This window comes from Epinephelus moara, chromosome 6 (assembly GCF_006386435.1).
Source record: "Epinephelus moara isolate mb chromosome 6, YSFRI_EMoa_1.0, whole genome shotgun sequence".
NCBI classification, from domain to species: domain Eukaryota; kingdom Metazoa; phylum Chordata; class Actinopteri; order Perciformes; family Serranidae; genus Epinephelus; species Epinephelus moara.
In genome coordinates, this window is record NC_065511.1 from 13,279,653 (window position 1) to 13,303,593 (window position 23,941).

At 43.4% G+C, this 23,941-nt stretch overlaps 1 protein-coding gene across 2 annotated transcripts in view; it reads right to left on the reverse strand.

Moving 5' to 3' along the window:
• The window catches only part of LOC126392342 (nuclear factor of activated T-cells, cytoplasmic 1-like), a 66,522-nt gene that overhangs the window by 13,325 nt on the left and 29,256 nt on the right, over positions 1 to 23,941 (reverse strand). For both annotated transcript variants that reach the window (XM_050047689.1, XM_050047690.1), the window contains exons 7-9: positions 20,877 to 20,932; positions 18,789 to 18,921; positions 9,463 to 10,128 (exon numbers count right to left, since the gene is read on the reverse strand). In XM_050047689.1, coding sequence (XP_049903646.1) covers positions 9,463 to 10,128; positions 18,789 to 18,921; positions 20,877 to 20,932 — 855 coding nt within the window. The remainder of the gene's footprint in view (positions 1 to 9,462; positions 10,129 to 18,788; positions 18,922 to 20,876; positions 20,933 to 23,941) is intronic.

Here is a 23,941-nt window from a genome sequence, read left to right on the forward strand (position 1 = left end):
GGACATTTTTAGTGTTTATTTATGTACCTGCCAACAGTTTTTCTATGAGGCATTTGCAACTGGTGGTACATTAACCAGTGACAGTTAACAAGTGATTGATAACAAAGAATAGCGTAGTTGTAATTGGAACTGGGAGACATGTCCTGAAAATTATATCATGATATTTTTGGGCTATATCTCGATACACGATACATATCACAATATTTTTGAATCTTCTCAAAAGCACTTTATCAATGCTAGGACTGTTGTATTTATGTTCGAAACAAAAATGAACAAAACAATATTTCTGATCAAATACCCTCTCGATTTTTTTAAATCAATAATCATCAATAATGTGGTCTGTGAGATGGTAGTCTGGTAAGATGATACATTTCTATCGCTTTATTGTAATGCAGCCTTTAAAACGAGGGAAAAACACCATTATGCCAGATCACGATACAACGATACCCAAAATCTAAGGCGATATATAGTCTCATATCACGATAACGATATAATATCGTCATATTGCCCAGTCCTAGTGTGTAATTCTATGATTACACGCATCCTTGCAATTAAACACATGCATAAATCATTTATAAATGTTCTCAGAAGTCATAAAGACACGTTGAGCTTTCACATGAAAAAATCTCAACTCAAGGTCCACTTGCTATATTTCTTGTGGGGCTTTTAGCTGCATCTCATGGCCTTCATCAGTGCATGAATGTGAGTGTATAATAAGTATGTAATTAATGAATAAAAATATCATATAAATAATCTGTTTCTATTAATATTTACATATGTTATAGATTATTATTGTTGACAAGTACATAAATAAACACTTACATTTTCCAATTACATTTAAGTTTGCTATAAACAGTTTATTACATTTTTTATATACTGCTATAAGGGATGTGGGAGCAGGGTTTGGGGGCGTTTGTTAAAATGTAGTGTTAGTTGCTTTACCATATTTCAGTACTAAACACAGCACAGCAGTTAGTTAAGACCTTTAACTGTGAGATTTGCGTAGCGCCACTGTAGCCCTTCATCAGTTAATCTCTCAGTGCTTCACACTATAAAAAAAGGCTTACTGAGCGTGAAAGGATTTCCCTGTTTGTTAGAACGTTGTTTTGAGAGGAACTGAGCTCAGCTGAGTACAATCAGGAGAGCCGGGGGACCCGTTGAGGTTTATAACTGCCGTGGGTCATATGTCAACAGTAGGACACTTACAGTTCAGTAGTTATGATCATTCCCTCCCCTGAAGTAAACCCATTCACCCACTGCTTGGTAAGTCTCGGCGCTGCAAGCAGGCCGCTGGTGGGAGAGGAAGAAAATTGTGATCTTTAACTTCGGCCGTGTTTATCTTTCTTTGACTTTTAGACTTTGGGTTTTAACAGTTTTAGCTGTGAAAGGAGCACAAAGTGTCTGTGCGTCCATGTGTGTGTGTATGTGTGTGTGTGAAGAACAGGGGCAGTGGGAGAAGCTGCCAGGGAAAATCACCAAGATTGCATGCTACTTTCTTCCACCTCAGATTTTCCCCTCTTTCTCTTAGTCTGTCTGTGTGTCTGTGTCTCCTTTATTCCTATGGCTGACCTGCTTCTTCTCATGCTCGCTGAATATTCCTGGATGTGAGGACATGATGAGAATCTCCTGACCCCAAAAATTCAAAACCCTAAAATGCATCTCACGACTCACAGCTGTCCCTCTGTTTTAGGCCCATAAGATACGACAACAGATGACACACTAAAAAAGAACACACTGAATCTCTCTTCTAGTGTTTGTCTTGGGAAAGTGATGGATTGGGTATAGGGTGATTATTTTGCTTTTACGTTAACCTGCCTGTGTTTACAATCATTTGTCAATGGGCTGTAACACTAAAACAGGCGAAATGTGCCTTTGGTTTATAGTCTTGTGACAGATTCTACTGGGAATCTCGCCCTTTTTAAGTTTCTATCTGCATCTGTGTTTCACTTTCCATCTTCATGCCCCCTCCTCCTCTCCCTCTTTATGACTCTCCCACCCTCTTCTTTCTGAGGTATCTGCACATGGAGGAGACAGCGAACTCTGCCAAGAGTTGCAAAACCCAACGGCTTTCCCCATCCCCACCGGCTGGATCAGACTTCTCTGTTGACATCCGTCGCTACAGGATACTATTTCACTGAGCTAACAAATTTCAGATGGGGAGCTGTTATTAAGTGGTCTGGGACGGAGACCTGCTCCTGTTTACTGATGCCGCAGGTATTTACATCCCCTAAATACAAAACCAAAAACACTGCAACTTCTTGGGGGCGAGTATCTCAGTGTGGTTATTATGTTCAAATGGGGAATCTCATCTGTGTAGCCACATTCAACTGTCCGTGACTGCTTACGTGTCCTTGAGCAAGACACCCCGCAAGCATAGGGATGTTGTCCAGAAGGTTTATCCCGACCCCTGACCTGCCTGTAGAGAGTCAGAAAAGAAAAATGTGTCTTTATGCAAATAAATTCTGCTTGTTTGGTGTTTGGTATGTTCCCTGGACCATATGAGTTTTCCATGTGCTCATATTTTTAATGCCAGCAGGAAATATCCAAGATTCAAGGCAAATTTATGGTTTCTGTGACTGTGCCGTGTTTGTGGTGTTCGCAGCAATATCAGTTATCTCCACAGACGAACAGTGTTTTATGCTGAATGCAGTAGTGCCGCAATGTTTGCAGGGATTACACAATGTTCTTTTAAAGAGGACCTATTAAGCTCATTTTCAGGCTGATACTTGTATTTTGGGGTTTCTAACAGAGCATGTTAACATACATGCCTTAATGTTAAAAAAAACAGTTAATTTTCCTCATACTGTCTGTGCTGGGACAACTGTATTCACCTTCTGTCTGAAATGCTCTGTTTTAGCACCTGTTTCTTTGAGCCCAGTCTGCTCTGATTGGTCAGTGTTTCTGGGCCTTTGGTATCTGAGTGTTTTTACATTATCACTGCAGCCAAGAAATTACTGTAACAAGGAATAGCAGCACTTTGTACTGTGAAAAATCACCAATAAAAGCTTCTAAACATGTTCCAGCAGAAACATGATCTGAAATCAGTGAGAAATCAACAACACTGGCAACCAAGGTTACATGTTTCTCTGACGTTAGCATGTAGCTACATGTAGCGGTGTACGTAATGTAAACACTTGCAGTAGCGTGCCTGGAGCAGATGATCATATAAAGTATTCTGTCTCAAGCTGACATCGGCTTGTCTCGAAAGTAGAAAAACCCGTTGGAAACAGAGTATTCAAAATGGTCTGAAGCCTGAGATTTTTGCTGACAGGCATTACTTTTACATATGTTTAACTCATTATGTAAAACTTGAGCTATGTTTAATATGAACATCCAACACTATAAAATTATATAAATGTAACAGAAAATAAGAAAAAGAAGTAAAACAGTTCCCTTTAAACATAAAAAAACAGCTGGTAACGATCACCTGATCATAAACTAGGAAATGACAAAAGGGGCTTGAGTTCTGCACGTCATAAAGACCTTTTGCCTTATGGCACCTCGAGAAAAGGGGTGTAAATTGAGCCAGAAATACAGACAGCAGATAAGGGTTTGCATCAAGCTTAAACACAACCTTCACCAAGGCACAGGTTAACGACCTCACAGCCTTGTGGAGGAAGGAGATTCTCTCAGTGATCATGCTGTCAACGGCACTGACATATGTCATATAATGATTCAGTAATGAGAGTGTCTGACGTGAGGTAGCCCCATGATCACAGATGTACACAGAAAGATCCCAGCCAAGCCACAGGCCCCTGTCTGAGTCCTGACCCGCTGTGATCCGTGTGGCTCGGCGGCTTTTCAACGCGTGTTTCCTAAACCTCAGAATGTGCGCCACATAAACCGAGCCTCTGAACTGCTGTGTCAGGAGAAACTATAAGAAATACATGACGTACGATGAACGAAGTAATATAATTTTAATGAATAGACTCAAAGTTGTTTGGAGAAGGAAGCCCTGTGGCTTCACTTGGCTATATTTGATTGTATACTTCACTTAAGTCAATTTTGCTGGAGATGCCAGGTAATAGACTTCCATACAAAGTCCACACAGTGTGCCCACTTCCTACACAGCTTGGAGCAATGGAAGAAAATAAGACCCAAATCTTAACAGTAACAAATCTGCCTCACACATTTCTGACATTTGGGTAAAAATAAACCCATTCAAAATGAAAAGTGTCTCATCTAAACGTGTGCGTGTATCAGACCCCAGACACAAAAGAAACCCAATTTGTTTAGATAATTTAGCTGCAGTTTTTCAGCAGACACATTCTTTCTCAGTGACTGTGGATATTATGACGGAGCGACTGAAACCAGACCAGATCCTCTGGCTCACACACACGCACATAAAAGCCAGCACGCTGCGGTAATGAATGGAGTGAATTCTTACAGATTCATCTCGCTGCGCTTATCAAAACTAATAATATTCCCAATGGTTTTTACAAAGAGCTAAAAATCAAAGCGCTAATACTGTGACCCCATTGCCACTGTCATGTGTAACCACTTAGATCTAATTATTTGCTAAACTGCAAGCAATCTTGGACAATAGTGTCTATAATTGAGTGGGTTTCATAATATGTGTTGCAAAAAAAAAAAACTGATCACAACCAGGAATCTAAAGGCTCTCATGTTCAGCCAATGGGACAAAGATAAAAGAGTTGTAAGAGGAAACAGAGGGTGGTAAGGTAATCCAGAAGACTTCCACCCAACTGTGAAGGTGTTCCTCATCTATTGCAAAGACACAATGGTATTCTCTGGGTTCCATTACCGTGCGTCCATTGTAACTTCCACACTTTTTATTACAAACTAGTGTTTAAGCAGACTGTTATCTGCTTTAAGAGTCTCCGCAAGTTTCCAACTGTGTGCTGCTACAGAGTATAAAAACTTTTTTTACCACTAATTTTGGCTACGCTCCTCTTTTCCAATGTTATACAACTACAGTACAGGTCGCAAGTTTGTAAGATGAAGTAAAAAGCATGCGTTTTTAGTAATTTTTTTAAGCTAACTGACCAATTAATATCATCTATTACAAACAGATCAACACAGATTTTCACGTTTGCAACTGAGCACACTCCTTCAAGCACTTGGTGAGGTCTGTAATATCTGATAATGGGCAATAAGAGCCACAGCTGCTCTATTCACACAGTAAAAGTAAGTAATGGTTTTTCATCCTAATGAGAAGAAATTGAATCAAATCTATTGCTGATCCCAAAAGTGTAGTTGTTGATCCATAGCTTAGGCGGTCAATGACTCTTAAAGGCCAGTCCTAGAGTGCAGCCGCCTATTAATTTTTCCTATGACTATAAAACTTCTCCTGCAAGCCCAAACTTTTACTTATATCTCACCGTGTCAAGAGCTGCCAGGAAAACAGGATCACTTATATGGGAACGCAAGCAATGACAACAAGAGTAAAGAAACCACATCCTCTTTGTAGTCATAAATAATACAAAAAGCCATCACCCTTCTCCTCGCACCCGTCAATATCACTATGTCTAGAAGGAGACTATGTTCTTGGCATTGCACTTAACCGCAAGGCAGCCTTTCTTTTGCTGCACTATTAGCTTGAGCTTGACCTGCTCCCAAAAGGCCAGGGGGTCAAAGGTGGAGCACTGTGAAAGTACAGGCTGTCACTGCCTCTTCTAGTGCTTCCACATCTCGCTGGTTCTACTACCTACAAGAGACAAACACACCACACACACACCAGTACGTACCATCTAAACATACAGGAGCAGCTCTGCTTTAGTGAGTCCCATTAGACACTTCAACCTCCACTTTAATGAACACCTCCCCCCTTCCCCTTAAATCCTCTCTCTCCTCTGCCCCCCTCCAATCCTGAGCCAGCCTTGCGGCACACTCCAATGTTAGCGACTCAGCATGTTTTCAGCGCGGTGCGGACGCGCTCTCAATCATCATTAGGGGTTTTGCGGAGTCCTGGGGTCTGGGCAACTTGCCAGGATGTGTAAAAGTTTCCATGAGGAAAGCCTCGAGTTGCCTTCAGAAGCATCGGTGGTGGACGGAGATCCTCAGGAAGGTTAAAATACCTTTTTTTTTTTTAGTTGCCAGAGGGAGGGAAAGGAGGAAAGGAAGGACGACAACAATTCTGTTTTCATTTTGAGAAAACAAGCCTAGTAGAGTTTCAAATGCACCAACCTTGAATTGAGGAGGAAACAATCACAAGGAAAACTACCCTGTAACACGAGGCAATCAGAGCACATATGTCAAATGTCAGAAATCAGCAGAGGCTGCGTTGCACTCTGTGTTTTTCTTATTTTGGGGAATAAGGGCCCTCTGTTTCCCAGAGAGGCAGCTGGTAGAAATCTGGCCCTCTGATTAGCACTCGTTCCTTTGCTGTGTGCTGCATTCAGCTGCACTTCATGATATCACCCATCACAGCAGCGGCTAATGAGACAGGACACACGGCAGCAGCCTCACAAGGCAAAACCTCCTAGACCAGCCAGCACACTACTTCTGCTCGACACACAGATCTGCAGCAAAATACCTATAAACACCCGGAATAGAGGTTCAAATGAAGGGTTTCCAACAAGTGATGTGGGTTATTTTCCAAAATCATTTGTGTTCAAAAAGCCAAGTCTAAGAAAAAAAGTGTACATGTGTGTTTTTGTGTGTAAATGGACATGTGTGTTAGTGTTTGTTTGAAACAAGAGGGGCTATGATGTCACCAGAACTGCTCCTTCAGACGTGTGACAAAGCATGCCGTCATTTTGGCGTTTCTTTTTTTGGCCTAATTAGCTAACATGGCAAACTTAAACGCTTCAGACCGTGTTTTTCATAAATTCTATTGTTATATACACTGATGTCATTTGACTGGCGTTTTGCTCACAGTCATGCGCCTTGTAAAGTACAGATAGTGGGCTGTGAGTAAGTACAAAATGTCTGAAACTTCGGTTTTATGTGAGCCCCACCGTGCCTGGTTTACGAGTGAGTCAACAACGCATCCAGGCAGAGCCTTCCAGCAGCGATGGGTGTTTCATCCTCCTCTCTAAACCATGCTGATCTGCTTTAGTCCAGCTATGAGAAGTGAGACTGAAACAGGTGAGAGCCAACATGCCACTGAGTGAAAATGGCTTCTCCGATGTAGATCTAACTGCCAACTGGATTCTTCCCACAAAACCTACTGCAGACACTAGAATCCTCGCCTCATGTCTCACACTATAGTTAGTAAGCTTCTATCACAGCAGAGGGAAGAGTTTAGCAGATTACAGTGGAGACTGTGTATGGCAGTCAGGGGGGTTTACATCTCAGACTCCCTCCATACTAACAAAGCTCCTTGTGGTACAGTAGCTCACCGTTGATAAGTTGAGTGATTTCTCAAGGGCTGCGTAAAATCTGGGCCTGGCCAGAGAGACACATTTCCTCTGGCTGATGAGAGCCGGAGGCCTCGGCGTTCGAGCGTGGGAGGCGCTCCACTCTTGGGGAAGATCAAGTGTGCTCCCGCAGACTCCAAATCACCGGCCCCCCAATTGCTGGGGAGGAACGCTGCTCTACATGGCTGGCGTTAAATCACCGCCGCTGTGGTGAGGTCATCCGCTTGTCTTCCCTCTCTAATGGAGCGCTCAGCTCGCTAACACACGGCGGTAATGCGTGTGGACGGGGAGCGGGACGCCCTGCGAGCTGCCTTCCGATCTTATTTATTTTAGCTTAGGGCTCATTTGAGGGGTTTGGGATAGGGCCGGGCCTGGGAGCAGTAGATGCCTTTGGAGTATGCTGTTACCACCACACACTTACAGGGACTCCAGGAGCTCACCACAGATGCTTGCACAGACGTTAGGTGATGCTAAAACGGCAGCACATTGAGGTTTTTCGAGGGGCTGCCTCTCTGTCCTCGACCAATCAATACACATTCCTGTGCGTCCCTAATGCAACTGTAATCACTGGCTGAATACATTTGGCCATCGGGTCTGAGAGAGATTGAGCCTGCTAAAGTGACAGTGGATGGAGTAGTGGGAAACAGAAACAAGATTACCTGATTTCACCTTAGCACTGCTATGTACACTTAGTATATCTTCATACTGTTGGTGTAAAAGGACCCTTTCCAACCTCGTTACAAAATGCAAAATACAGCTACAGTTTCACTTTATTCAGTTAATGCTGACATGAAAGCTTCTGCCTGCCATAGGTATTAAAAACAGTCAGAAAGAATTTCAAATGAGCAGTTTTGTCTCAAATTAGATTTACGGAGCATTGCTATGAAGTCAAGAAAATGAGGCAAGAGAAAAGAAAAGAAAGGGAAAAAAGGAAAGAGAAAAGAAACAGGAAAGAAAAAGTTGGAAATCAGTTTATAGAGCTGATAACAGACAGACACCCCCCCTGTCTCTGTACTGTCTGTTTATGAGGTGAGGACTAATGGGACTCATCAGGACTGACAGATATGCTGACAACTGCATTTCAACTCAATTACAGTTCCACAGCAAAACTCCCCTGGTCCCCTCGTGCCTATCACCCCTCTACTCCCTGAGCTGTTGATTGAAGTGTGCACACACAAACGCACACACACACACACATGCTCTAGTTGGTTAACTGAACAAAAAGGTGCACAGGAAGGGTGATATTCCAGAGTTCAGTACGGACTTGTCTTCCCCCCTCCTCCATTAGGATGCAGGGGGATTTTAACATTTCAAACTGGCACAGCACCATGATGTGCTCTATGCATACTGTATATATCATAACAACAAGTGGAGCCTCTGTTAACACAGATAACAGGTTGGTGACCTAAGAGACACGATGTTGGATGGACACAAGAGGCAATAAAGTCGACCATATGGTCCCTTGGGTGTGACTGGTTTAATTGCCAGAGGGAGACCAGTGACCCCACAGCCTCCCCTGATGACGACAGCCGCATGGTGTCGACTCCGCAGGGAAAAGACGGGAAAACAAAGCCTCTGCCTTCCGCCTCCCGGCATCCCTCCCAGAAAGATGGAGAGGGGGGGAATGGTTCAGTTCAGGAAACCCCTACCCATTGTTTTGCTTCCTTCATTAGTCGTTGTGTCAACAGTTTGCTTCGCTACGCGTGTGCCACTGTTTTTGTTCTGCTGCACCCCGGCTGACCTCACTGCTCTGATGTTTTGACAGATTGTTTCAAAATCCCATCAAGGCAATTTACTGTTCTAAAGTAAAGCAGCCACTTGGACAACATAAGCCGGACCACTAAAAAGCAAATAAATCTGCCGGGGTCTAAAATTAAACAAACGTGACGTAAATCTGCTGCCAGGATTTCATCAGGAAATACTGAGAGGTGCAGCAGGGTGCGGCTACAGTATGTGTGGTGGCTTGCAGATAAGCAATAGGTGTTAAATAAATGTGATGTGCTACATGAACAGCCATTTTTGGCACGGACAGAGAGCTCCTACAGAGAAGCTTTCATCTTGAAAAATAAAATGCCTCCTGTTATACTAATTGGTTATCAAATGGAAACTTTAGATGCACACCTTGTTTCTTGTGACTCACCATCATCTAGGTACATCTGGTCCAGTTCCTGGGGCTCCTGTTTGACAGTGATGGCCATCGACGGGGGGCTGGCATCCTCGGGTAACAGGCTGGGTGAGCTCCCTCCGGTCTGGGCTGAGCTGGCTGCTGCCTGAGCCTGACTGGGGCTGTAGGCCTGAACGAACGGGCTCTCCGCAGTCGCACCGGGAGTGGAAGGGTGGGATACCGGGGAGGATGAGGGACTGCTGTTGGCATAGATAGGATGGTAACCATGGGGCCCTGGGCTGTTGAGGTGGTTGGGGCTGCCCTGGGAATGAAGCATCCCTAGGGAAGAGTTGTGGTCTGGCGATGCTGGGTGGGCGAGGCTGGGACGGCCAGGGGTCTCCTGGATGGGGGGCACCGCGGGGCCTAGTGGTGCTGCATGGGTGGGGCTGTTGGGGAGGCACTTGCTGTATGCCACGGGGGACAGGTCATGCAGGGTGGGGCTGGAGCTGGGGGACGACGATGGCATGGCAGCATGGCGAGGCGGGCAGGGAGCATAGCCACCAACCAGACAGGCATCGGGATCGGCTACAGGCATGATGGGAGTGAGCCTGGGCTGGCTGTAATAGGGCTTTGAATGCATGTGCAGTCCAGCAGTCCCCAGAGAATCATATTCATCACTGGGTTCTGTCTTTATTATCGGCACTGGGGGGGAAAAAAAGTAGAAAGAAAGGTGGAGATATTAAAAAACGTGCAGGGAATCCACGTGGCACAGTGAGTGCACGAGTGAGGCTGACTAAAGCAGTGAGCAGGCACAATTGTGGCCCGCGATACCCTCCATAATCCAAACAAACAACCACCAGTGGATATGGGCTCGGTGTCAACTTGGCTGAGCTCTCTAACAGAGAAACCCTCACGCCTCTCAACCGCCACCCCTCTTTACCACACCATGAAAAAAAAGCAAAAGAATAGGGGGGAAAGAAAAATGGATGAGTCATCAGTGTGGAAAGCCACAGCTGGCTCTAATAATGAATAAGACCTATTTTCTTTGGACTCTCCTCCAGCTCTGATATCCAATAAAAGACTACTTTAAAGCACTGGGCTGCTGCTTTTGCTGCTGCTGCTGCTGCACAAGGAGCCCAGGACCCCAAGGTTTCCTCCACACTCTAGAAGTAATTGTTTCTCCCAGGACCAAAAGATAGAGGGAGAGAGTGAAAAAAATGGAGATGATTTGATTTTGATTAGGCCGCCTGAGCTCCTTAAGAGGCTGTAGAGCTGCGCCTGTGGTTTCAGGAGCTTCAGGCCTCAGCTAATGCAGCAGAGTGCAGTGACCCCACTTGATCATCCTGCCTCCTCTCTTCTAATTTCTAATCCAGTGCAGACCGTCTGCACTGCTTCCTGATTAGCTCTGACGGACAGGTATCACATGCTTCCTGTTCGCTGTCAAAAGCAGTTACTGAAAACAACTTTCTATTAATTGAAAATTTCAAAACAGAACAGTGTTGAGAGATGGAGAGGGATCCACTTTAACAAGCTCACCGGTGAGTTATTATATTAGTACATATGCACAGACTGTGCCAGCGCAAAACTAATAGGGCAGTGTTAAGATACCCAGATGCATAGCAAAGGCTTCTGAGTCACAATGGACACACTGTTTCTATTTCTACACATTGTTAAAACGCGTTAATGGGTGTGGTGAGCGTTTGATGCCAACCATTAAGAGTTTTTGGCTAAACTTACTCCAAGTGACATTTACTCAGACAGCACAGATGTCAATATGAATAAGATGTCTGTCTAAACTGTGTGTTTGCATTTGTACACAGTCAAACCTTTGAGCGATAGTAAAAGCAAATAAAATGTATGAAGCGTTAGTGTGTCATACGAAAAACAGGCTGTTATTTTTTTGTGGGAGTTGGATTTGAAAAGACATTAATCAAGTACTGCAGCCTCTGGGGCGCTGAGATGAAGGGCAGTGATAACGCAGCAGGGAGCACATTTACGTCAGCCCTGTCTGCTTTCGGAGCCCAGGGACTAGGCTTGGTGTCTGGGGGAGCATCGTAAGGCGAATCCCATGATGCACGGGCCTCCTCTCCACAGCCCAGGGAATAACGAGTAAGTCACATGCTTCACACTGTACCCACAGCCACTACCCTCAGCGATTCTCTATCTCGTCCCTGCCTTGTCTTTACTGTGAATGGATGGGGCGGTGCAGTGGTGCCGAGATGTGTAATGCCAAAGCTGTCATGTGGAAATGTCATAAACAAATGTGATAATTTTCACATTTTTGCCACAATTCAAGAACTGCATTGTCATCTGTGAGCTGAGACACATGTTGACCTTTTGCCTCATCAAAGTCCTGTATAAATATCACAAAAAAGGTCATATTTTTGTTTAGAATGTCATGGTTTTGTGGCTGTTCTTGAAATATTCCAGAAGAGTTTGAACTAAGTAAAGCACACTCATCTTTACCAGTCCTCATGTTTAGTTATAATTTAGAGAAAGAAAAAGAAGCCTGAAAGAGGCAACTTGCCCAAGGTTGGCAACTGGAGCTTTCTCTGGATGCCCTTTCTAAAATTAAACAAATCTGACGTACCGAGTCACAAGATTTCCTGCCTGTGACCAAAACTAACATGAGAATTTAATTTAACGAAATAGGGTGAATCAGCAGTATCTCAGAAGGGATGAGATGCTGTTGTCCTTTGCAGTCCCGCTTTGTAATCCAGTTAGAGTCTATTTTTAAAGAGTTTGCTTTATTGCAGACAGTTCAAAGTTTTCATTCCCAGTGAGGTAATTTGTCAACATTATTTGCTTCTGACTATGAGCAAGACTGACGAAACAGGAAATCAAATCAAAGGTTGGACTAATGGCCTTTCTTTTAACTTTCAAACATTTTTTCCCGGAGATTCTCCCTCCACTGCTACAGATATAAACAGAGGTCTCCCTCCAGCTCCATCCATCTGTGTGTCTCCTTCCCACTTTGTATGAGAGCTGAGAAAACAGATTCACCAGGCGAGTCCCAACTTCAGCTGGCTTCTATTTCCTCCCAACCTGTGGGTTATGGCCCACAGACAGTTGATGTTCAGCACATGGTTTTTTCTCCATCTCTGGCAGTTTCCCCCTCTGTCTGCTCGTATTAAACTGATCAGGCCTGATCTGCGTATTTTATTGAGCACTCGTTTCCTCTGAAGGGGAATGTGAGTCGGGACATAGATGTGTGCCTGTATCTGTGTATTTGATTAGGAAGGGCAAGCAAACAGGGCTTGTGTAGATTTGGAAATTACCTTCCAAAAGAGACCTTCTCTGCTTGTAGCCACCAGGCAAATGGAATTATGGGATGCAAAAGGTTCTGATTCTCATTTCCGATGCTTGTTGGTTGGGATATGACATTGTCATGCCACTAGGAAAAAATCATGGATTGTCTCCTTGCAGAAATGCTGAACTCATCTTGTGCTAACGGTGCAGTGACATTTAACATTGAGCAGGTGGTAGTTCATTAACTCAAAGGTACCTAGTGCACCGTGTCCCACTGTGTAGGCAATCTGGTCACCCAGTATACTGTTGGCTTTAGCGTGCTGTAGGTGAGTCTGACAAAGCCCCAAGATGACAGAAACAGTTCAGTCTTTGTTCAATTTTTCGGAAAAAACATGACTGTGCAAATATTTACAAAAAAAAGAACAATGTGTGGTTCATTAACTTTTTTCCTGTATGTGTCACAGAACATGTTTCTGACTTTCCCCCTCTCCAGCTCCAACCACAAACCAATGCAGCGGAGGGAGTCGGCACCCGTTTGCGTTAAGAATAGAACTTGATATTACAGAGGAATCTCCAAACGGCCTGTAAAAATAAAGGGGTTCCGAGAAGTTCCTGGCTCCAGCTTTTGGTCATTGCCAGAACTCTTTTTCGCCGTTTGTTGTTTAATGTGGTTGGTGAGAACTGTTTCTTATTTGAAGAGCGACACGTCACGTCTCTACTCACGCAAGAATGATTGGAAGGGAGCTTGGAAAAGCGGGGCTCATTCCGGGAGCCAGACAAGGACACTTGTACTGTATGTGCATCTTAACATCACAGACAAGCAAACCACAAATACTGCTGATGGTACACATCAACAGCACATGTCTTCTCGATCTACTGGCTGAAGGCAGCTGTAACTCATATCCAATAACTCATGAGCAGCAAAAATTTGACATAATTGGCCTCACTGTTGTTTACTTTTTATTAGGGGTGTAAAATCAATTGACGTGGATCAAAGTATGGATTCATAACCAACAATCCAATATCATCAAGGCAAAGTGAAAACACTGATCCATATCCTCAGCCTTCAAGATACGCCTCTATGTTGAAATTCCCATGGCATGTTTGTCACTATCAAACAGCACCAGGCAGATAATGGCGAGAAGCCAAGAAAAGAAGAGTATTTATTTTGCTCTCAGGAATAAATCAGCAGTGTGGATTTTGGAGTAAAGACGGTTCGCAAGTCAGAACATGCAGTATGTAAACAATGCTGTTACGAGATAAAATACTCAGGAAACACGACATACCTGGTGGGAATCTTACTCTGCTAAATTGTTGCTCTCGCTATGGCAACATCAGCTGCTCTGTTTCAGAAATGTTAGGCTGAAAAAAAAAGGGTCATGCTGGCTGAAATCCAACCGTGCTGTTCTGTTGGGAAATGCAGTGCCTTAAACCAAAGTTGAATATAAAAAGTATAAATAATAGATGTCATTTCTTAAACTATGAGTGCAGGAAAAGTCCACTAGCTGCTAGGCTAATTTATGCAATGTAGAAGTGCTTAAGCTAATTATGGTGACTGTGGAAAAACAACTGTTTTGTATCTGAAGCTTGACAGTTATTATTTAGCCAAATTTTTTTACCTCTGTTAACGCCTTGTTTCAACTTACATATGTATACAAAGACGCGGCACTGGGAAGACCATTGATTCCTTTGGCAATCTCTTTGATATGCAATGTGCCTGCTAAACTCTGTAATATATCAGTGCAAACTTTACCTCAAGTATGTTAAAAAAAACAAAAAAAACTTTTGTGGTGGATTTCAGATCATTTCACACTGTGCTAGCTTAGCTAATAGGCTGCTAACTAGCTAACAGGTTATTTCCTTCAATTTAGTTGCCTGTGTTGATTGTCAAGTGAGTTTGTAAGATTAAAACAACTTGTTTATCTATAGTAGTTTTAACATATTTTGAATCTGAGTTACGTTATTCTTCTAATGTGGTATATCGTTATACATTATGTACAGTCATATTATCATTATGACTCGTTCAGCCGTTCATATGTCTTTTTAATGAAATATTTAACAAAACATGACACGTACCTGGCAGGTCCTGTTTCTGTCATTGTAATGTACTGGATGGTGAAAAACGGACAAAATTAGCCTCTCCCCCATGGCTGCAAGTAGTTTCTACCGGGTATCTATCCATCCGTAAAGAAATGCACTTCCTTGCGCTGGACACTAGAGGCATCATCTGTATATTTACGGATCAACGGACACCACTCACATATTTAAGTGGAAACGAGGCGTAATTGTTCTTGTTGTTAAGCTGTGTTTTATATGTAAGTGGGGTCAATTTAACGTAAACTTTACTGCACTTTAATGTATAGTATGGGTGATTTTTTTTTTTTGGAAAAAACAAAATAAAAACACACACAAAAAAAAAACATGTTTTAACTCATACTAATATAATCCCTCTCAATCATCACTTGCGGCCTGATAAAAGTGTGTGGCAGAGGATTTATCTGCAGAGACTCAGTCCTCTGGCTGCATTATCTTATTTTTTTCTCATTTTGCTGTGTTTGGGAAGTTCCTGGCCATAATGCACAAGTGAGGTGAGGACTTCATAAAAAGGTAGCAACCAGGTGCCAGACCGTAAGCAGCAGGCATCCAAGAGAAGGCTACAAAAATCGCAGACAGAGTGCAGAAAAGCACACAAAATCAGAGGAAAGAAAGTAAATCTGGGGTTGGTCTTCTCTTTTACTTTTGCTGGTAATGCTGTTAACAAACAGTAACCGACAACTCCTTATTGTTGGCTATTGTTTTGTATGTGTTGTTTTTTTTCTTTTATGGCAGTTTCTTATCTAACCATTTGTGTTAATGGACATATATGATTTTGTCCCACAGATCACAGGCCCCTGAATTGAATCATATTAAAACTGTACTGAGGCAGACTTTGTGATGTCAGCAAAATATCAAATCTTTGTCCAAAGAACTGATGTGATATAGTGATGTGATGAAACTAGTGATTTACCTTTAATGTACTGTATATAACAATAACAATTAATTGGGATAGTCGATCTCCAGACAGTTTGTATCTGCCTCACACACTTTACATAGAGTATTTGTAACATGTCAACAACTTATTGAGATTCAACAATCCAACTGTTTTGCTTTGTGTGCAGATGTTTAACAGATTAGCTGTGACAACATTTTCTCAGAATTATTTAGTTGAACTTGAACTATTCATTCAACCTATGCTGCCTACAGTAGGTATTGTTTTAAGAATTAAACCTTTTGATAAAACTGTCTGGAAAGCTGAAGTTCAGGCTCTGTTGATCATTACAGCCCCAATGAAGGACTGCTTTGTTCATAAAGACATTTGACCTACGTGCTCCCTGACACATTGTACAGCACTAATGACACATTTCACAGAGGATGTTTCTGAGTGGCTCAAATCCTGTTTCAACATCACAATGCATTATTATGGCAGCATTTCAACAGGTCTACAGAACCCCTCTGTTCATATCACTGAAGCTTATCTTTGTCTGTCAGCTAGCAGCTACAGTATGACTTCACTACAGACTGAATCTGATGCTATAATTCCACGTTGGAGGCAGGGCGAGGCCCAGAGAAGATAAGAATCTGCTTACATGTCTGAAACAATACCGTCTGTATTGAAATAATATTCTCATTGGAGCTGAGGGGAACATACAGCATAGTGAAACCAACCATCGGTGTTCAGCCCCAGTAGGTGCCAACCGCATTTGCATCAAAGAATAACAAGATGGTCACATGACCCGAATGGAAAATAAAGGTGGTTTTCACTAGCATCTGTGTCCCAGAGTGTTTGCTTCATCCTTCCGCTGTTTCAAACAAGTCGAGCTATTTTAAGGGCTGGGTTCGCCTTTTTATAGACGAGCAGACACCAGAGTGTGAAAGAAATGTTCTCTCTAAACAACGTCAGTGGCCACAACTGTGCTTGAAGTGGGACAGCAGCGCCGGAAGAGTCTTTTCATACAAGCGAGCAAAAAAAGTGTTGACAACGGTGTGTGTATGTGTGTGTGTGGGTGTCCTCCTCCCCAGCCCACCCCGAGTACCTGGCCACAGTGTTGGTTGTTTTCTCTCAGTGTTGACACACATACTGAAACCCTCAAAAGCAAACAGCTTCACTAGGATTTCCTCATTCTTTGTTGCAGTATTGAAACCATGAATGTATTACAGTCATCATTGCCTCAGAGGGTCTGTTTACACTGATTATAACCTTATACACTATTCTTTATGAATGCCTCTTAATCAGTCAGCAATGAGCAAATACATTTTTGTCATTGCATTTATATTTTTAATCTACATTTATAATTACAGCAATAGAACTCACATATAGCCTTCAAATGTCACTGACAATGTATAGCACGTGTAAATTATATTGCAAGTTGCATTTACTGGCTTTGAGGCAGCAACAGAGAAAATCTTTTTTGTGGTCACCCACGGATGTTTCCTTACTGAAATAAGATTATTTTTGCACACAGAGCAGTTCTGTCTCAGCTGTTGTAATATCACACTCTAGATTACGTCTTTGATTGAAATACTCAATATTTGTTTTTAGAAATGCTGTATATTTTACTGTGTGTCTTTAAAAATGTGGTAAATCTCAAAATAGAACTCAATGGCTTGTGATTCGCGGTCTCTCTGGCTGTTACACTTGTGAGTTAATTATGCTCCTTTAAGAAGACATCGGCCCTGCCTGTGTGGTCCACACTGTACTTGTGGTTTACTTGGCAGCAAAAGAGAGAACACAACAAGTCATCTTTTAATTAGGGCTGTGTTTATGCTCAGGGAAATGACTTAGAGATGCATTGTGGAGGCTGATAAGCCTCTACGTCTCTCTTTCTCCTCTCACTCTTCTTCACCGTGGAACTACGATATATGAAATGGATCTGCTATATATGGACACGGTTTGTCGGCTCCACACTGGTCCAGTTACCTACAGTGCTCTCATTCGTCATATAATCAGGCATCTCCAAATAGGGCCTTGCTCTCCTTTCTCTCAGAGCCTCATCCAAAATCCCAATCACTTATCTCCTGTGGCCGTAAATACATCTGCTGATAATCTAAATGTCACATCTTATTAACAGCTGTAGACTTAAGAACACAATGCATGCTCTCCCAGCAGCATTAGACCCATTAGACACTGATCAATGAAAACATGATATCATTGTTTTGATCTAATGGATTCTCACAGGTTATCACGGGGAGGACGAGGGTCTTTTAAATGGAAGATTGCTGGTTGGAATCTCTAAACCAGCTGGGACTATGCTGGGGGTGGGGAGTCTGTGGGAAACCCGCCTTCAGCAACTATTGTTCAGGTGCCAGAAAAGTTCTGCTCAACAGCCAGCAGCAAAGGACTTTGGCACTATAAATGGGAAGCATTGTTTCGCTGAAAGAAGAGCAAGCATGCTTAGTCAACTTTTTCTGGATACACAATGATAAAACACTATTCAGGCTGGTTGGTTGAAAACGATACTGAAGCTGATATTTCACCTGCGCCCATTGTGAGGAGTCAATAGCTCACAATGTAATTTTGAGGCTGAACTCTAAACTCTCAGCAATACATTCTTCAAATTCCAATGTGAAAGCCATCTATAAACACTGAGGCCAGGGACACATGATAAACACAGAGAGAGGTATTCCTGGGTTTTCAGGTTGCTACATGAATGACAGGGCAAAGCACTGCCTGGTAGATGCATGTGTGTGAGTGTGTTGGTGAACTGTAGGAGGGGAATTGTGTGAGGTGGAGTGTGAAAGTCAGGTTGCCGGGGGATTGACTTCTCTTCATCGACAGCGCTCGGAGGCTCTGTCACTCAGCAGGTACACCTCATCGCTGGGGAACGCGGTCTCACTACAGAATAAACACACCTCACATCTTGTGCTCTCACTCAAAGGCCATGGCCGAACTGTGCCAGGCGAAAACACGGACCAAAAACTGGCTGCAAATTTCACGTGTGATCTTGACGGCTGTTGTAAACTACAGTTGATGGATGTCAAGAGCTGGAGAAATACTCTATGTGATGAGTGCAGAGTGTGAAAAGCATACGTGTCTTTCAGTAAACAAAAAGGTGGGAAACATTTATGATGATTACCGTTAGGAGGCAGGTAGGTGAAGCGTTGGTACTGGCTCCTCTTCCTCTTGCCGTTGCAGACGTAGAAGTTAACCTGCACTGGGCTGGATATTCTCTGGTTCCTGTACGGCGGGATCTCCACAGCAAGAGAACTCTAATATACAAATAAGATACAGTTAGATATTTCAACATGTGAGATAAGGCAGCTGCTGATACCATCAAAAAATCATTAGTTTTATTTACTCATCTGATTTCACCGCACTCTCTCCAAATTTAAGTTTGTAGCATGACTTCCTGCAGAGTATTAATCAACAGCAATGTTTATTTTACAGCTGGCCTGCATTTAGGGTACTGTTTCCAAGAGGCTGGACTGGGAACTGGTCTAAATGAGCTCGTCTGGACTGTGGAGACATAGTAGTGGAGCCCATGAGGTTGGTCCAGTGCCCGTGTTTGTGTCTGAGGAAAACCCCAGGGCTTTAGCTTCATCCCCAAGAGAAGAGAGAGGTGGCCGGCTTATTTGTTTGCACAGCCATGCTTCCCTGTGGAGAAACTCGCCTGTCCTCCTCTACGCCCCAAGGCCAGACCTTGGCAAGTCTGAACGAAGGTGAACTTTCGACTTAAATGGAACATGGAAGAGAATTTGTGAAGTGTTCTAGGGGTCTAAACAGGCCAGAATGGGGCACGTTGAGAGGAAGCAGGTTTCTGTTGGTCATCACTGTGGATGGAGGGAGGGAGCCATGGGATGTGGGCGTGCTGGAAGTGAGGGGGCCTGTGTCCTCAGCCCCGGTCTGCCCTCCAGATGACGACAAAGAAAACATGCAGGTGGCTGATTGAGTGTGTTAACTGTGTGTTTGTGTGTGCACATGGCTTTTCCCTCTCCATCCTAGCCAATGAAAGTTAGCACGCTCTGGATGGCAATAAAAACAGAGTCGGGCAGGCAGTCTGGAGCACTTTAGGGCAGTCTGGTAGCAACTGACATGAGAGGAAGGCCAGGGCTCTCTCGCTGTCTCTCCCTACTTGTTTGTTAGATGTACAAATAAACACAATGTGGTATTTGTCTTTCATCGACCTCGCCTCCCCACACCGCCGCCCCCGGCCGAGCCTTGCGCGCCCGCTAATTTTCCAGCATCTGGGACTCCAGCCACGGCACATCAGCCAGCCCTACAGGCCAATTAGACATCAGAGTCCATATTTACCCTCCTGATGCAACCAAGTCATTTACCTGAGTGAAATAGCAGCAACAACAAGGAGAAAAACACCCTGAAGTTGCAGCATTTAGATGCATGTGGTTTATTTTAGTCCCCGTGCAAGTGTAAATTGCCTCGGTTAGTTTACACAAAAAAGGGGGGAAGTGGGGGAGGGAGGATGAGACGCTGCTGATGAAAGGCATCGGCAATTCAAAACATACTGTCATCGCTCACGAGCAAACAGGTTTTCGCAGATCCTGTACTCGACTCTCCTCACTGAAAGCAGACCTAACGAACCTCAGTGAAGTCTTAATTAACTCCAGAGCACCAGCTTTCTGTGACACGTAGAACAACATTTGCTTCATTCCCTCTCCCGACGATTCCCTTTCACTCCGTTTTATATTAACACAATCTGAATGTGTGGCTGAGCGTCAGTGAAATGAGTGCGCTGGTTTATTTTCTCATTACGGCTCTCATGAAAAGCAGCAGGTAAAAGCAGGGGCGTAATCTACTCTTGGCTGCATGATTCCAGCACAGACGAGGTGTTTAAGTCCAATTCACCACACAACACTTTGCTGTGAACTAAACGTCTGGCTATGCTGGGAGGACTGTGGCGTGAGTGTGTGTGTGTGCGTGTTTATGCTCCTATTTTGTAATCCGTGTGTGTGTTTAGAGGCAAAAACAATATGACAGCCCGTGTTTACTCCGTGAGGGTACAGAGATTTTGTGAAAATTCCACTCAGGATTGCATGGGCTAATCATCATTGTCTATGTTGCAACTTGTAATGCCTTAGCAAAGGTTACATCATTACAGGGGACAGATGAGGAGGAGACAGAGAGGAAAGGAGAAAGTGTCAAGGGAGGGTGGGACTGAAGACGGCGGGAGCATTGCCAATGAGTCACGTCATTGAGGTGTACTCACATTTTTGACAGAGTCCTTGTCAACTTTGGCTTCGGTCTCCCACAGATGATGCCCATCTATTGGGAAGAGAATAAAATACAATATTAAGTATGGCTCATTATACAAACAAGATGGACCTCAAATCAAGGGTGACTAATCTGCAGATGAACCTCATATCAGTTAAGAAGGAGAGATGTGCGCTTTGGCGGTGGGTATTAGGGGGTTTGGCATTCTGTTTGGTGCAGTGCTGAAACAGTTAGTCCATTAAGCAATAAGTAAAAAAATGTGACAACTGATTCAAATCCATTTATCAAGGAAACATGCAAAGTATTTGCTTACTACTTTTCAATTGCATTTGCTGCTCCTCCAAGTCTTTGAAAACAAAGGAAAGATGTAATTTGGGGATTTCAAGTCAAGTCAAAGTTTATAAAATAATAAGGGGATATGACGAGGAGGGGGATATGACGTATGCCATAAAGCAGCCAAATTTTGTAGTCTTTTTTGTGTCCGGGTTCCTACCCGAACCCCGAAACTGCATAGTGACAGTGCAAGTGAAACAGACACTCTCAAGCAATGACAGAGGTGTCATTCAACCTATTGTGAGTTGATGTACCATCACAAGGATCTTGGATACAATACATAAACAAAGAAGGGATGCGTGGCATCAGCATAATATGCTAAAAACCTACAGAGAGAGACAGCTCATGTGCATTTGTTTTTTAACTTTTGAATGAGTCCAACTGAGCTATTTGTTTAGGAAGACCATTCCAAAGAATAGGCGTTTGGTAAGAAAAGGTCCTACCACTGATGTTACTTATTTTCGGAATGACATTGGCATTTTGGGACTGTAGCCGTAGCAGGTAGGCTGTATAAGGTGTGACTAGGTGATAAGTAGGATGGTGCAAGTCCGTGTAATATTTTGTAAGTTAAAAGTAGAATCCTGAAATCATGAACAGGGCACCAATGTCATTAAATAAGGACAGGAGGAATATGATCACATTTTCTGGTTTTGGTTAATATCCTAGCAGCAGTGTTTTGCACATGTTGTAGTTTGCTGATAGTTGATTTAGGTAAGCCAGAGAAAAGTGTATTAGGAAATCTGTGATTTTTCACTATTTTATATGAAAATATCATGAGGTGAAACATTGATTGCAGCCTTAGGTCAGTGAAAGTAACGCCTTTTTCTCTTTTTAATCTCAGATCTTCGACTGGGACTTCCCAGAGTCTATTTCAGTAAAACGTATCGCTATTTTTGTCCCTTTATTATCCTTGATTATACTTTCTTCCATTCTCATTCCTATTGTTAAATCTGCTTTGTGAAAAATATAAAAATAAATAAATCGCACACACAAAAAACCAGCAGCTTTTGTTTGTTCTCTCTTTCTTCTCATCTCCATCTTGTTGTGGTGAGGAGGTTTCCCTCGCTGCCATGCAATAAAAGGCCTGTGAGCTGCTGCAGCTGTTGGGAGCCTGCAGAAGCTCAGCTCACATTCTTTGGGTTTTCTCTGTGATTTCATGCCACACCTTAGTGAACAGACTCTCTGGTCTCTGCTAGGGCAATCAGCACCGACCACAGTGCCATTTTTTCTCCTTTTTTTTCAGAACTGATGACTCATTAGGGCTGTCAGAAATAGAAGTGACACAGAACAGTCTTTGTGTCAGTGGCACACCATGTGAGGCAATAGCATGGGCACTGTGGCACTGCTGCTACTGTATGCTAGCTGGGGTAGGCAGCTGGTCTTTGCCGCTGCTGGGACACTTTGCTTCTGGGACAGGAAGCCATCAGATAAGATAATCAGAGTCAGTTTCCAAATAACTGATAGCAGAAGTCCAGCAGCTCTGGAAGATGTAAAACCTTTTTTTACCGAAGCATTATGTTTTTCACATCATGCAGCAAGTGAAAGAATAAAGGATCCCAGTTATGGTTGGCTTATTATTGTTGAGCCATGGTAGTGGGGGCGGGTGGTCAGCTTTATTATTCAGGGAGTGAACATCAGTAGATATCTCTTTTCAAAATGGCCATATGAAAACTCAGGGAAGGAGAAAAACAGACGGTGAACAGATCAGATAAGGGCTTTCTATTTGAACTGGGGGAAATCAGAGTTGCATATGGAGAAGTGTGCCTCGCTGTAATGGAGCTGATGTGGAATAGAAGCTGGATCCTATAGGACTGCCATGGGGCACGGCTATGATATTGTGTATGTGGCAGCCGATTGAGATGCTCAAAGAATGATGCACACGTAATGCCGTGAAGTGGCTGGGAGCATGGAAGGGCAATTAGAGTGAGCAGAGACAGGGAGAAGGTCAGAGAAAGTGAGAGAGACAGAGACAAACAGAGATGAGCGTTCCTCATGTTACGTCTAGGGGAACCAAGAGGGAATCTCACCCGCCTCCGCTCTGGGAGACACTCCAAGAGGGAAACCTTAGACTACGACGTCAACCCCAAACTCCACTAGTAAACATGTTTTTCATCCTCTTTTTCTCTCTCTACCTTTCCTCTTGATCTTTTCTCTCACCTTCTACACCTCTCTGTCACTTTGCATCCTCCAAACTTTTCAATGCTTACGCCATCAGACTTAACAAATCTAAAACTGAGACTGAATTCGGATGGGGCCACATGTGGCATACCTTTGCGAGTCAGAGAGCTGTACGACTGATAACCGCAGAACTTTCCATTCACTCCTTCTTCCCTGCAACATCTGCAAAATGCTTCTGTTCCCGACAACACCTCCTCCTTCACGCAGCCTCCACCCACGCGTAATGTGCACACACACAGATGCAGGAGCATGCACATGAGCAGCCACAGTATCCTCTACCTTTGTTCTGGCCTTCAACTTGAATGATAAGAGGGGGAAGCACAAAACAATAGGTGGTACAGGAGCTGTGCCTGGAGAAACCCTGCTGTAATCCAGTCACATTTAAACAGAAAAATGGATGGACACGTGCATGCACACAGACAAATAGACTTGCACTTATTCATAGGCTTTGTGCTTAAAGGTAACCCAACCATCTGCTGATTGCTCGACATGACTCACTTGCGCAAACGATATCCACCAAGACTAACACCAACACAGACAACCAGGACA